We start from the raw sequence: 12,496 nt of genomic DNA on the forward strand, positions 1-12,496 counted from the left end.
TAGACATACAATAATCGGTCTACAAGCCTTTAAGAGTACAACATAAGTTGGATGATCGTGATAGGGCCCCAACTTACGCCTAATATATATATATATATATATATATACCAAAACCTCTAAACTCGACTAACTCCGGGAGGCATGGACCTTACCAACAACAACCACCTACCGGGGAGGCCTTCAGACTCTCTACCTAGACCTACAATATGAAATGCAGTGCCCAAGAAAAAGGGCTCTAGTACGAAAATAATATATTGTGTATGTAAGACATGAATAACATATGAAAGAAACAGTAAGTACATAAGAGTGCAAGAAACAACCTGGAAGTAAATATGTCACATAGGGACGTCCCCGTTTGAGTGTGTGTATATATATAACGTCCCTAACTGTAGTGGTATATACATAGTAATAATAACGTCCCCTACTGCAGCGGTATAGATATAATATAATAACATCCCCAACTATTGTAGTGTGTGTATATATATATATAATCGAGGAAAAACTTTTATTGCATGCTATAAAAGCTTTGGAGATTTTGGACAAGTATAATAAGATATTTCTATAACAACATCCTCATATAACAGTTATTCACTATAAATGTCAAGTCTTTTCATAATTGATGTTTATACTATGTTATAATATATCTCTTTTATAACAGCACTTCACTATAATAGCAAAAAAAAAAAAATCGGAACAAGCGAATCTGTTATATAGAGATTTGATTGTAGGGGTATTATCACTTTTAGCCAACGACAAAAACTATATATACATTTGGTAACCGAAAAAGTATAAATTTATATAATTTTATATATATATATATATTCGACTATTATTTCAAGAGTGGCTATATAGTGTCATTTTGTCTTTTGACTTACTCCTATTTTCCTTTCAAGTTGGTACGTTATAAAGACCCGCATGACAACTAGACAAGTGCAAGGGGTAATTTAGACATTTCAGCTAACGTCACTCGGCTTTGACCACCAATCGGTATCCTCTCTCTCCGTGTCAAAACCAAACTCTCTCGACGATATTTCTTCATTTGCATCGATCCGAAGCTCATTTCATACATCTCCATTTCACCCAATTCAGAGAGAAACCCTAATCTGCTTCTTCTTTCAGATCAGATCCAATTCAAATGGACGCCCTCGATTCTGTGTTCGATCCTCTTAGAGATTTCGCCAAAGACAGCGTTAGGCTCGTCAAAAGATGTCACAAGCCTGATCGTAAAGGTATTGTATATATAAATTTGTATAGTTTAGGATTGAAGCACAGCTAATTGATTTATATTATTTGGATGTAGATCTAGGGATTTTACTTGTCTCAGAACCTTATTGACTAATTTTTGAATGTTTGTGGTGTAGAATTTACCAAGGTTGCTACTCGTACAGCGATCGGTTTTGTTGTGATGGGATTTGTTGGATTTTTCGTGAAGTTGATTTTCATTCCTATCAATAACATCATCGTTGGTGCTTCTTAATTGGTAAATTTTCTAGCTTTCCCTCTTGTTATTCTGACTCTGACAAATTATTGATTTGGAAATTGTTTACATATGATTGGTCGCTAGATATCTTAATTTTGTGGGATCTAGAGACTTGCTTGGTTAATTGCTGGTTTTCTGTTGTATTATAGCCTGGAGAACATTACGTAGTGATATCATGTAGAAGAATCTTATTTGTTGTTGTGTTACGTGTAAATGAGGGATAAGATATACTTACTCACATATTTGTATCCAAAAGGGAAACTTAGAGCCCGTTTGTGTTAGCTGATTTGAAGTAGCTGATAAGCATTAGGTGCTCAAAAGCAATTTTAAGTACTGAATTGATTTAATAAATAAGCAGTTACGTGTTTGGATACAAGTGCTGAAATTGATAATAAGGTGCTGCAGTATTTGATAAAAAAGTGGTGATAAGTTCTTTTTTCGACTTGAATAACCTTAGAACTGTTTACACTTATAAGGGCGTAATTTCTTCAAAATTTTAGATTCCAGATTGATTCAAATACAAAATATTCTATTTTTTATTTTATTCTAAATACAATTGTGATTAGATAAGATAATTTTTATGATAAATATAATTTATTTTATGATAATCATAAAATCATAAGTTATAATAATTAATAAATTGACAAAAGTTTCTCAGTAAAAAAGTAAACCTAAATAGGATAAAATATTTGAAGAGAAACACTATCTTCATCACCACAACACTTAGAAAGCAATACACCAAAAATTTGATATGTCCCTGTTTATTACATACATTTCAAAGATTAATACACAATCACATAGATACAAATATGCAAAGGAATAGAGAATTTGCTTACCTCAAATAGTCAATGAGGATTGCAGTTTAGGTTGAAAAAAATATGTGAGGTAGTGAGTATCGATGTAGGAGTTTTGTTTTGAAAAGGAATATTTTAGGGATAAAATAGTAAAAATCTTGGTCAAACTTAAAATGCTTAGCTAAAAATTCATAAGCTGGGGGTGGGGGTGACCAGCTTACACTTTTAACTTTACCAAACGCGTAGATAGGCCGAAAAATGCTTATATGTTAGTTTGACCAGCTTATAAGCTTAGCCAAACAACCTCTTATTTACTAATCGCACTCAGGTTCAATTGTGTTAGGATTTTTTGTACAGCGACTTGCATTTACTAGTTAGTCAAATGCTGGAAAGAGCTGAGTCAAAGGAGTAAAATTTAGGACTTTTTGCCTTTAAAAGGAGGTGACCCCATGTTTTACTGTTAGTTTTGTTATGATGATCCAAGTTGATAAATTTACATTACGAGGATTCTGTTATAGAGAATGAAAGGCTGATTCCTCAATGTTAATAGTCTTTTGAGATAAAAACATTTTTTCAGTTTGGGGCTTTGATGGGATATTTCAGAGAACGCTTAGTTCTAAGGAAGTTCATCCTAATCAGCATATAATCAGTGGTCTCTTGGTAGTTAATGTTTGTGTCAGTTTCTATATATGCAAAAAAGTGCATGAAGTTGACTATGAAAAGCATGGTAATGTTGATTGATGTTCTCTGCCACCCAAATACTGAAATTAGTGTGTGGAATTCTTGTTAGGACATACACCATCTAGCTGTCAAATGGCCAACTGAACCTTGACGTTCAGTCATATCATCATTTGATATTGTTATACATTTTCCTTAATTTTCACTAGTTAGGACATACACCATCTAGCTGACATCAAAGGAATAAGAACCCTGATGATCTCGAAGTTGATTGTTGATTGATAAATTTATCTTTTAGCCATAAAAAACACTAGATATAATTATATATTCTCTGGTGGATTCGGGTTAGTAATAAGACTGCTGTCAATGTGAGTAAACATTCCTTTTCATAAAAATGAATATGTTAATGATTACCATGGTGTCTTTCTTTCAAAAATGATTAGCATGGTGTCGTTGCAGTTTCTATCTATCATGTTATAAGACTGCTATCAATGTGAGTAAACATTCCTTTTCATAAAAATGAATATGTTAATGATTACCATGGTGTCTTTCTCTCAAAAATGATTAGCATGGTGTCTTCGCAGTTTCTCCATCTATCTTGTTTTTTCAAGTTTATGGCATCTAAATGTATAAAGCTGATCCCACTAATTCTGGGTCAAGACTTAGTTCATTGATTGATATGTAAACGTTTTGATGAATCATCTATAACCTTGCCAACTGTTATTTGATATCGATCCTTCATCTTTTTGTTGACCATGAATTGTTTATGAAATATGTTGGGTTCCTGATACTTAGCTTTTTAACTAAATTGCCTTTTAAATTCCCTTGCTAGTGAAATATCTGGAACTAACTGAAATTTGTTGATATATATGATGATCCCTGCAATGAGACACTGAACTCTATGTGTTACTGCAGGCGTTGCGAAGGACACCAATTGGAGATGTAGAGCCAGAGATAGAAGAAGTGCAAAAATTAGTTTCACATTGTAATCCGTAGCAGTTGGATACCCTGTAGTCTTATTCTGAACCTCCTAGTTAATCAGTTTTTATGTCATTCTAATTGCCTCCCAATACCCTCTTCCGGCCTGCTATCAGATTTTGTAAGCTTTTCTCTTGAATTCAAGACGTACAATTTTTGTCATCGTAATTTTGCCCAATCCTTTAAGCCATGATGGATACAGCTTCTGAACGTAGCTTAATTGTGACGGAAATGATGGGAAGGGGAAAAAATGAGTTTCTTGATCCTTTATGGTTACAGGAGCGATATTTGGAAAATGATCCCGGCCCTTAGCGATATTTGAAAAAATTAATGGTTTTGTGGATTAAATTGTTCATCGAAGCTACCTGATTGTCATATTTTATTTTTCAGGATTTCTCTACCGGATTGGTAGAGTTGATGCTATTTTTACTTTACCTATCATTAAGTTATTCGTCTCGATTGTCATACTGCTGCTCTTCAAGATTTTTTTTTTACTGGATTGGTAGAGTTGATGCTATATTTTCTCTACCTATTGTTAAGTTTTTTATTAAAGCCTACCCGATTGACATACCTTTTTTGGATTATTTTAACAAAGTGTCCTTTGAATTTGTAATTTCAATTTCAATTATATCACCCAAAATTTATTCCAAATGATCTCAAATTTAAATACCAATATATACAATCTCAAGTCACCAATTTAATTAAATAACACCAAATCAAAAAGACTACTTTATCTTCTTCAATACTTTCTAATGTTCAAAAATGGAGTTTAAAATTTTTTATAGTAAATTATCAAAATCTGTGTTTTAAATATAACTTACAAACTTTTATACGATTTTAATAATAATCGATCATTAACTTCTGTTTTTCACCACGAAATAAAAATTTTAAGCTTTAAAAATTTAAGAATTATGAAGTTCAAAGTGTAAAAGGGGTATTTTGCTAAAACCGTCAGAAAACATAGACCGCCAAGACCAATCTCTTTGGGGGATAAGCCGGGCAAATTTTTGACTTAGTAAAAGAACCAAATTCTATTTTGGGTGTGGTCGTGTGGGGCTAATAACAAACTCCTTCAAAGGACAAATTGCAGCATCTGAAATTGGATGGTTTACCAAAAAAGAAAAAAAAGGAAAGAAAGAAAAGCCTGTTTACACGAGTCGGAAACCTAAATCCCAACTTTTTGGACTCAAAATACGTTTCTACAGTATAAAAAAAAAATATTTTCTATATAAAATGTGGTACAATACCGCGTTTTACCTTAACGGCCGTTTAGACCGTTAATATATAAAACGCGGCATTGTACCGCGTTTACTACCAGAATTTGAGGGAATCAACGATTTGTCAGTTTGGTCATTTGTGAAAGCCTAAATAATAGGATTTCTTCTAACCTTTATTTGTCTTTTACCTTCTTTAACTTTCGTAACTTATATATTTTAAAATTATGTAAAGTAGTATAAATAAAAATTGTTATTTATTTATTAAAAAAATTCTTAAACAAAGAAAAGTATTTGACAATAGTTTTTTTTTTGAACTAGTTGATTGCTTTATATACTTTTTCACATTAACTTCTTTTTTAATTCAATAACAAAAAAGTAACTTCTTTTTTGAAAAATTAATACTTTTCTCTGTTCTATATATAAGAAACTGACAAAGTTTAGAATACAAAGATGAATGAATTTAATTTCCAGTATAAATTCAGGTGCTATTTGTATACCATGCTCCCTTATAATTTAAGAAAATGATATTTCTAGATCTCGTATGTGTTAAAGACAGATCTATTATGCGTAAAAGTAAATCTTCCATATGTAAAAAAAAGAGTTAGGGTCATAAAACTAAAAATAAATTTGTAAAGAATTACAAAACCAATTGACCCGTCTGAATCCGTTCCTTTACAATTTATAAAGTAAGAAAATAATATTTTTTAGATCTCTTATGTATAAAAGACAAATCTCTTACTTGTAAAAATAAATCTCCCATATGCAAAAAAAGAGTTAGGGTCATAAAACTAAAAGTAAATTTGTAAAGAGTTACAAAACCAATTGGCCCGTCTGAATCCGTTCCTTTACAATTTATAATGTAAGAAAATAATATTTTTTTAGATCTCTTATGTATAAAAGACAAATCTCTTACGTGTAAAACTAAATCTCTCATATGTAAATAAAGAGTTAGGGTTCATAAAACTAAAAATAAATTTGTAAAGAGTTACAAAATCAATTGATCCAATAATTCGTGCTATTTGTACATCTTGCCCCTTTATAATTTTGAATTTAAGAAAATGACCTTTTTAGATCTCTTATGTGTAAAAGAGAGATCTCTTACGTGTAAAAATAAATCTCCCGTGTGTAAAAAAAAACAGATAGGGTCAAAAAACTAAAAACAAGTTTGTCAAGAGCCAAAAAACCAATTGACCCCATAAATTTAGACACCCATTCCTAAAATTTTCAAAAATAAAATTACAATGTGAAAAAGTACATAAAGCAATCAACTAGTTTTTAAAAAAAAACTATTGTCAAATACTTTTCTTTGTTTAATAATTTTTTTAATAAAAGAATAACAATTTTATTTATACTACTTTACATAGTTTTAAAATATATAAGTTACGAAAGTTAAAGAAGGCAAAAGACAAATAAAGTTTAGAAGAAATCCTATTATTTAGGCTTTCACAAATGACCAACTGACAAATAGTTGATTCCCTCAAATTCTGGTAGTAAAACGTGGTACAATACCACATTTTATATAAATCGTGGTAAAAAATCGCATTTTATATGTACAGTACCGCGTTTTACTTAACGGTTCAAACGGCCGTTAAGGTAAAACGCGATATTGTACCGCGTTTTATATAGAAAAGTAACTTTTTTTTTACACTATAGAAACGTGTTTTGAGTCCAAAAAGTTGGCATTTAGGTTTCGGATAGTTTCACTGAAGCGACATCTGTTGGGAACATCAATCAAATATTCAAGTTGTCAAATGAAAGTGTTCAAGGTTTTATGAAGGAGAATTATGATCCTTTATTGGAACGTATTGTAACTTAAATTAAATATACGCTTTTTTGTCTCATCCTTGTAGTGGCAATACGAAAGTAAATCAAAGTAATGAATTGGACCGTATGTGCAAAACCTCTAATATACTTGTAACTTGGATCGTCTTCTTTATTCCGTGCTTTTTTAAAGATTAACACTCAAGTTCTTCTGGTGCCTGCTACTTCTGGTTATAATATGATGTACAAGACTTGATGCATTCACCTCCTTTCACCCTTATAAACTAATCTTATAGTACACCATCGGCTCGTTTGGTACGAGGGATAAGTGATAATTAGTCTCGAGATTAAATTTGAAATGAGTTTATCCCACATTTGGTTGGGATAAAATCGTGGTATAACTAATCTTGGGATTAGTTATCCCAGGACTGTAGTGATTTTTTATCCCTATAGAAGGGTGGGATAATTAATCCCAATATAATTAATCATGGGATAACTTATTTCCCAACCAAACGACAAGTATGCACATAATAGGATACAAGCGAAGGCAACTTCAGTTACATCACAGCGAGCAGAGGCAGTGAAAGGTATATTTTGAGTGCCCATCATTGTGCCAAATAAGTCATATAACCCAACTGACTAGGGGGGGGGGGGGGGGGAAGACGACTTGACATCTCTGTAGGCATATTATCAAGCTTTTGTCATCTTCCTAAAAATTGCATGATAACAGGACCACTACGCAAAGAATTAAAAGTTCAGAAAGAAATTAAGTAGTAATTAGGAACCAACACAGCTGCATGTGAATCTATATGGCACTAACAACTAGTAACCACAAAAGATTTTGATGAGTCAAATCCAGGAAGCGCAAAAAGATTGAAGTTTTATACAGAAAAGGATTCAGGTCGTTACGGTACCCATGGACAGTAGCAGAAAGGTGGATTCACATTTGAGAGAAGAAATACATGCCGCATCCATAACCATTAGTTGTACTTGTGCTGTTAAGCCTCCAAACCAGCGGCTGACGAGATCTTTTAACTGCAGCAAGGGAAATGGGATAAATTTAGCACTAAGATTTAATTGTTGGACAATATGGATGGGAGGGTCTTTAGATCCTGAAGCAGATCATACTAAGAAACCCATAAATCATGAATACTACAAAACATTATATTTGCCGCTACGCCAATTAAGTAAAATCATAATGCAAAATTACAAACTACAAACAGATAGAATTGTGAGAACCAAAAGCAAATTATGTGACCGCATAAACCTTGGCGTCCATTGCAGGTATCCCTATAGTGTAGGCAACATATTTCAACTTCAGAACCAAGATGCATGATACGAAACAATAACTTGGGACATGCCAAGAATGAGATGAAGTCATCACCAATGAGATCCCATTCATGAATATGAGTTGCAAAGCAATTTTAGCTCAAAATACATTGATCAAACTGGAGGCAGAAACCTGTCCGGTAAAAAGCAAATGTATTCAACCAGGGATTACCAAAGAAAGACGAATAAAAACTGTTATTTATAAAGAAAAGGATATACTGGCCCCAGTTTCATAAATGTGTTTTTAATTGAACACTAATAAGTGATAGGAAAAAGAGAGAATAGACAAGTTTAGGCTCGACTACATAGAATTCAACCTTTATATTGTAACAAATTACTAACATAACCAACTACAGGTAATCATTATATTTGTGTGGGTTACTACTTACATAATCTTTATTTAATAAAGATTACTAATATTCTTTAATCCAAAAAATCTAGGCCTCCACTCCATGTATCTCTTGCATTGGTGAACGAAATAGGGTCAACTTAGCCCATTGAGTGCTCTACCTCATTGCCAAAACTTGCAACTTTAGCAGCTCCCTTGGCAGCTTTTCGTTCCTCTATTCCTCACACATTTACTACAGTTTTTTATCCCCAGTCCCATTTACTCTTTTTTTTTTTGGGGGTCACCTCTCTTTATTCAGATCATTCAAAACCCCAGAAAAAGGATGGGCCAAGAGAGGAAAAAGCTAGAAAGAAAATCATACTCGTGTTAAGAACAAGCATTTCCGAGAATATGATCAACTACTGTCTGACTATTTGCTCTAGCGCGAGATTCCCTTGCTCTTTTGGTTACTTCCTACACTTTCCGGTTACAACTGAAATTAAACTAACATTTATTCATTTTTCAAAGAAGATTTTATAAGAATCTCTACTTGCAGCCGTAAAATGAAAACAAGACTGAAAATAAAGACAATTTGGATTCCCAGTCCATCGAAACTAATTTAATCTACAATAGATTTTTAGGAAATCCACACTTTCTATTCACCATCCAAATTTTCTGAACCTGCCAAAATCCAAGGGACTGAAAAATGATTGACTCACAAGTTAAAACTTACCTAGTTATTTAAACAAGAGACATACAAGATAGTCCTGCTCTAGATTCCTAAGTTTGCATGGATCTTTTCAAAATCCTTTTGTTTATACATTGGTCAATCATCTTAACATCCCTTTCTCAATAACCATTACTAGACAGCTACTTACAGATCTTAACACAGGAATAAGCTTTCCTTGCAAGAGAAACTGTTTCGCTTTTAACCTCCAAAATATAAAAATGTTCATTTCCCTTGACAGCATTTTGCTTCCCTCCATTCCTGTGTCATCACTCTTTCCCTTCTCAGTCCCTCCACAAGAGTTATCTTTACCTCCTAATTACTTGTCACATCAAGAGGATCTCTTTTCTTGGTGTGTAAACAATGGATAAATGATTTGGATCATATAATTCAAAACTGGACATAAAGTCGTTTTAGAAGTAATTAATGCAATATAGATCTGAGCCTGAGAAGTCAGAACATTTAATTAATTGCTCAAATGGTAACCTCAGAGTGGTTCATGTATATCTTGATTGCTACGAAATGACACGAGTCAGCAATCGTTCAACGAAACCAGGTAATCTGAACGAAGCGTAAGGAGGAAGTAAGCAATTACATGAACCCAGAACAACCATTTGCAGTCTGAATTGGAATTCAAATGAATTGCTGATCATAACAATCTCACCACAGCCTGTGCAATCTGGACCAGGTTTCAGTGAGGATCTAAGTTGAATCATGCTTGCTCCCTTTAAAAGTTTAGATTTTTTTTCCTTTTGGCTTTAGTTAAGATAGCATCCTATTTGGAAGGAACTTCAAATTAAGATTTTAAACACAACCTTAAACTATCCAAAATGAGGTGAAGTTTCTCTTTCTCTCCAGTTTCTTTCGAAATGCTAGAAATCCTATTGACACATGTTGAGGGAAGATCTGTTGATCCAATTACAGATACCTACAATTATTATGTCAAATCATTTCCTCCAACACACAAACATGATTAAGGAAAAATATAAGTATGCGTTTAATTTAAATATCTACAAACATCTCACATGCACATCATCAACTAAAGATTGCACAAATTTTATTACTCATTATGTAGCTGCTCAATATGGTACTGACTGCCCTAAATTGATTCTTCTTCAACATACAAGACTGCGGCAGCAGCAGCAACAACTATGCCTTAATTCCAAACCAGTTGGCATCGGCTCTTTTTTTTCCCTTTCGTGGGGATTAGCCCTAGCTCGAGGTTGGCTCGACATCCATTCTGTTCCAATATTCAGTACTTGCAGGTTTTTTTATCTATTTATTTAATTGAAGCTAATATTCCTAACTCTAAATCCTCACGGAAAAGAACAAATAAAGCATTTTCATTTCCCAATCTTAACATTTCAAACCCTAGCTAAAAAATCAGATCTGAAATGGAACCAAATAAACATATAACAGAATTGAAACCCTTACGTTTGACCGTCAAGGTTACCCTGTCCACTGCTTCCACCACTAGCATATGAATTATCCTCTGTTGTCTGCCATTGCCACGCCTGCGACGGCGGCTGGGAATAAAAAGCCGACGGATCAACCCCAGCCATAGCAGCAGGCCTACCCATCATCACTCCACCCGGAGGAGTAGGCTGGCCCAATGGAGGATAATAATATGGCACACCACTAGCAGAGGGGCCCACCATTCCCGTCCCAAGCCCAACAACGCCGCTCTCGTCCTTAATCTCATCCCTAGGTACAATGTCAACGAGGAAATCAAATATATCGGTACGAGTAATCGCGGCAGCGATGTCATTCTTCTGTAAAGTTCGGCGCTTGTTTTCCTCGGCGTGAAGCCACGAACGAATCGTGAGTTCGAGAATGAAGAGTTCACACGCTTTGGCGAAGAGAATTGGAGCTTCGGCGGAGATCATGCGTACGTCTTCGTCGGCTTTCATGATTTTTTTAATGCGGGCGAGGGGAAGTTGGTGGTTTCTGAAATCGTTGGCTTGTTCGATTTCTTGGCGTTGGTAAGTCCAAAACATTTGGAGCTGTTGCTGTTGTTGTTGGAGGAGGTGGTGGTATGGTGTTTGCTGTGGATATGGTGCCGACTGAGCCGCCGCAGCTGCAGCAGCTGTCGGCGATTGGTGAGGGTTGTTGTCCATGGCGTTTTTAGGGAAGATGAAAGCGACGATTGCCTTCAAAATTTCTACGGAGGTCAGGAGGTGTAATGGTGCACTCTTCTAACTTCTAAGTAATTTATATGCTACTACTCGCATCGGTCCCAATTTATGCGATTATTTTCCTTTTTGTCCATCCTTAAACATCTTTGTATTTTTAAATAAGTTAATTTGAATTTGTTATTTTATCATTAATAAAATAATTTAGAGGCACAAAAATATTTGTAATTTATTTAGATCAGAAATATTAAGCACCCATTTGTCCATAGATTTTTTTCTCTGATTTTTTTTATTAAAAAAACGTATTTGTTTTGTCCATAAAATTTTGCAACTTTTTGAAGATTTTCCGAAAATGAGTTTTTCAAATTTTCAGAAAAAGTTTTTTCGCCACTCACAACTGCAACATTTTTTTCAAGTGAAATGCATGTCCAAACATAATTTTAAATTTTAAATATCATTTTCGACTTAAATCCAAATACTATATATTTTTAAAATTATTATTTTTTATGTCCAAACGCCTATTAAAATTCTTGCTTTATTTCTTAAACTGTTAAGTCAACAACTTCACATAAATTGAAAAAGAAGGAGTATTACTTTTTCAAGTTGATAGATATAAAAATATTTATCAAGTTACATTTTTATAAAATTTATAAACAATATATTAAATTATTATTAATTTTGACTGGTTGTACTATCAAATAATATTTTATCACTTACTTTAACATTTATTTATAATTACTAATATGCTTCCTTTAGTATTACTGATACTTTCTCTAAACACATGTTACATGTGACTCTTAATTGTTTTCTGAATGTTCTAAATTATCTGATTACTATTTTTTCTTTCATATAACTGTTGGAAAAATATTGGATTATAGAGAATAAGATTTAGCTTGAGGCGTGTTAAAGACATTGTCCTTAAGGATATTTCACCTACATAATAAAGAATAAAATTAGGCGTATCTCTCAGGATTCAACAAGCTCTTGCAGTTATTAAACTGAGAACAGAACTAACAGAAAATTCAAAAATGAAACCCAGCATATAGAAGGAAGAAGATGATTCAGAAAGTTA

The 12,496-nt window shown here is 33.3% G+C and overlaps 2 protein-coding genes across 2 annotated transcripts; one reads left to right on the plus strand and one right to left on the minus strand.

Annotated features, from left to right (window-relative positions):
• Positions 1,012 to 4,140, plus strand: LOC109227521 (protein transport protein Sec61 subunit gamma-1). The gene is made up of 3 exons (XM_019392716.1): positions 1,012 to 1,229; positions 1,362 to 1,480; positions 3,868 to 4,140. The coding sequence occupies exons 1-2, from the start codon at positions 1,136 to 1,138 to the stop codon at positions 1,475 to 1,477; spliced, it is 210 nt and encodes a 69-aa protein (XP_019248261.1). The 5' UTR covers positions 1,012 to 1,135; the 3' UTR covers positions 1,478 to 1,480; positions 3,868 to 4,140.
• On the minus strand, positions 7,656 to 11,515 carry LOC109227522 (nuclear transcription factor Y subunit C-1-like). Its single transcript, XM_019392718.1, has 2 exons — positions 10,727 to 11,515; positions 7,656 to 7,943 (listed from the first exon to the last, which is right to left on the minus strand). The coding sequence occupies exons 1-2, from the start codon at positions 11,407 to 11,409 to the stop codon at positions 7,940 to 7,942; spliced, it is 687 nt and encodes a 228-aa protein (XP_019248263.1). The 5' UTR covers positions 11,410 to 11,515; the 3' UTR covers positions 7,656 to 7,939.

Source organism: Nicotiana attenuata, chromosome 6 (genome assembly GCF_001879085.1).
Source record: "Nicotiana attenuata strain UT chromosome 6, NIATTr2, whole genome shotgun sequence".
Taxonomy (NCBI): Eukaryota; Viridiplantae; Streptophyta; class Magnoliopsida; order Solanales; family Solanaceae; genus Nicotiana; species Nicotiana attenuata.

Coding starts and splice junctions, on each gene's coding strand:
- LOC109227521 (XM_019392716.1), top strand. CDS start 1,136: ATGGACGCCCTCGATTCTGTGTTCGATCCTCTTAGAGATTTCGCCAAA. Junction 1,230..1,361: donor TCACAAGCCTGATCGTAAAG/GTATTGTATATA, acceptor TTTGTGGTGTAG/AATTTACCAAGGTTGCTACT.
- LOC109227522 (XM_019392718.1), bottom strand. CDS start 11,409: ATGGACAACAACCCTCACCAATCGCCGACAGCTGCTGCAGCTGCGGCG.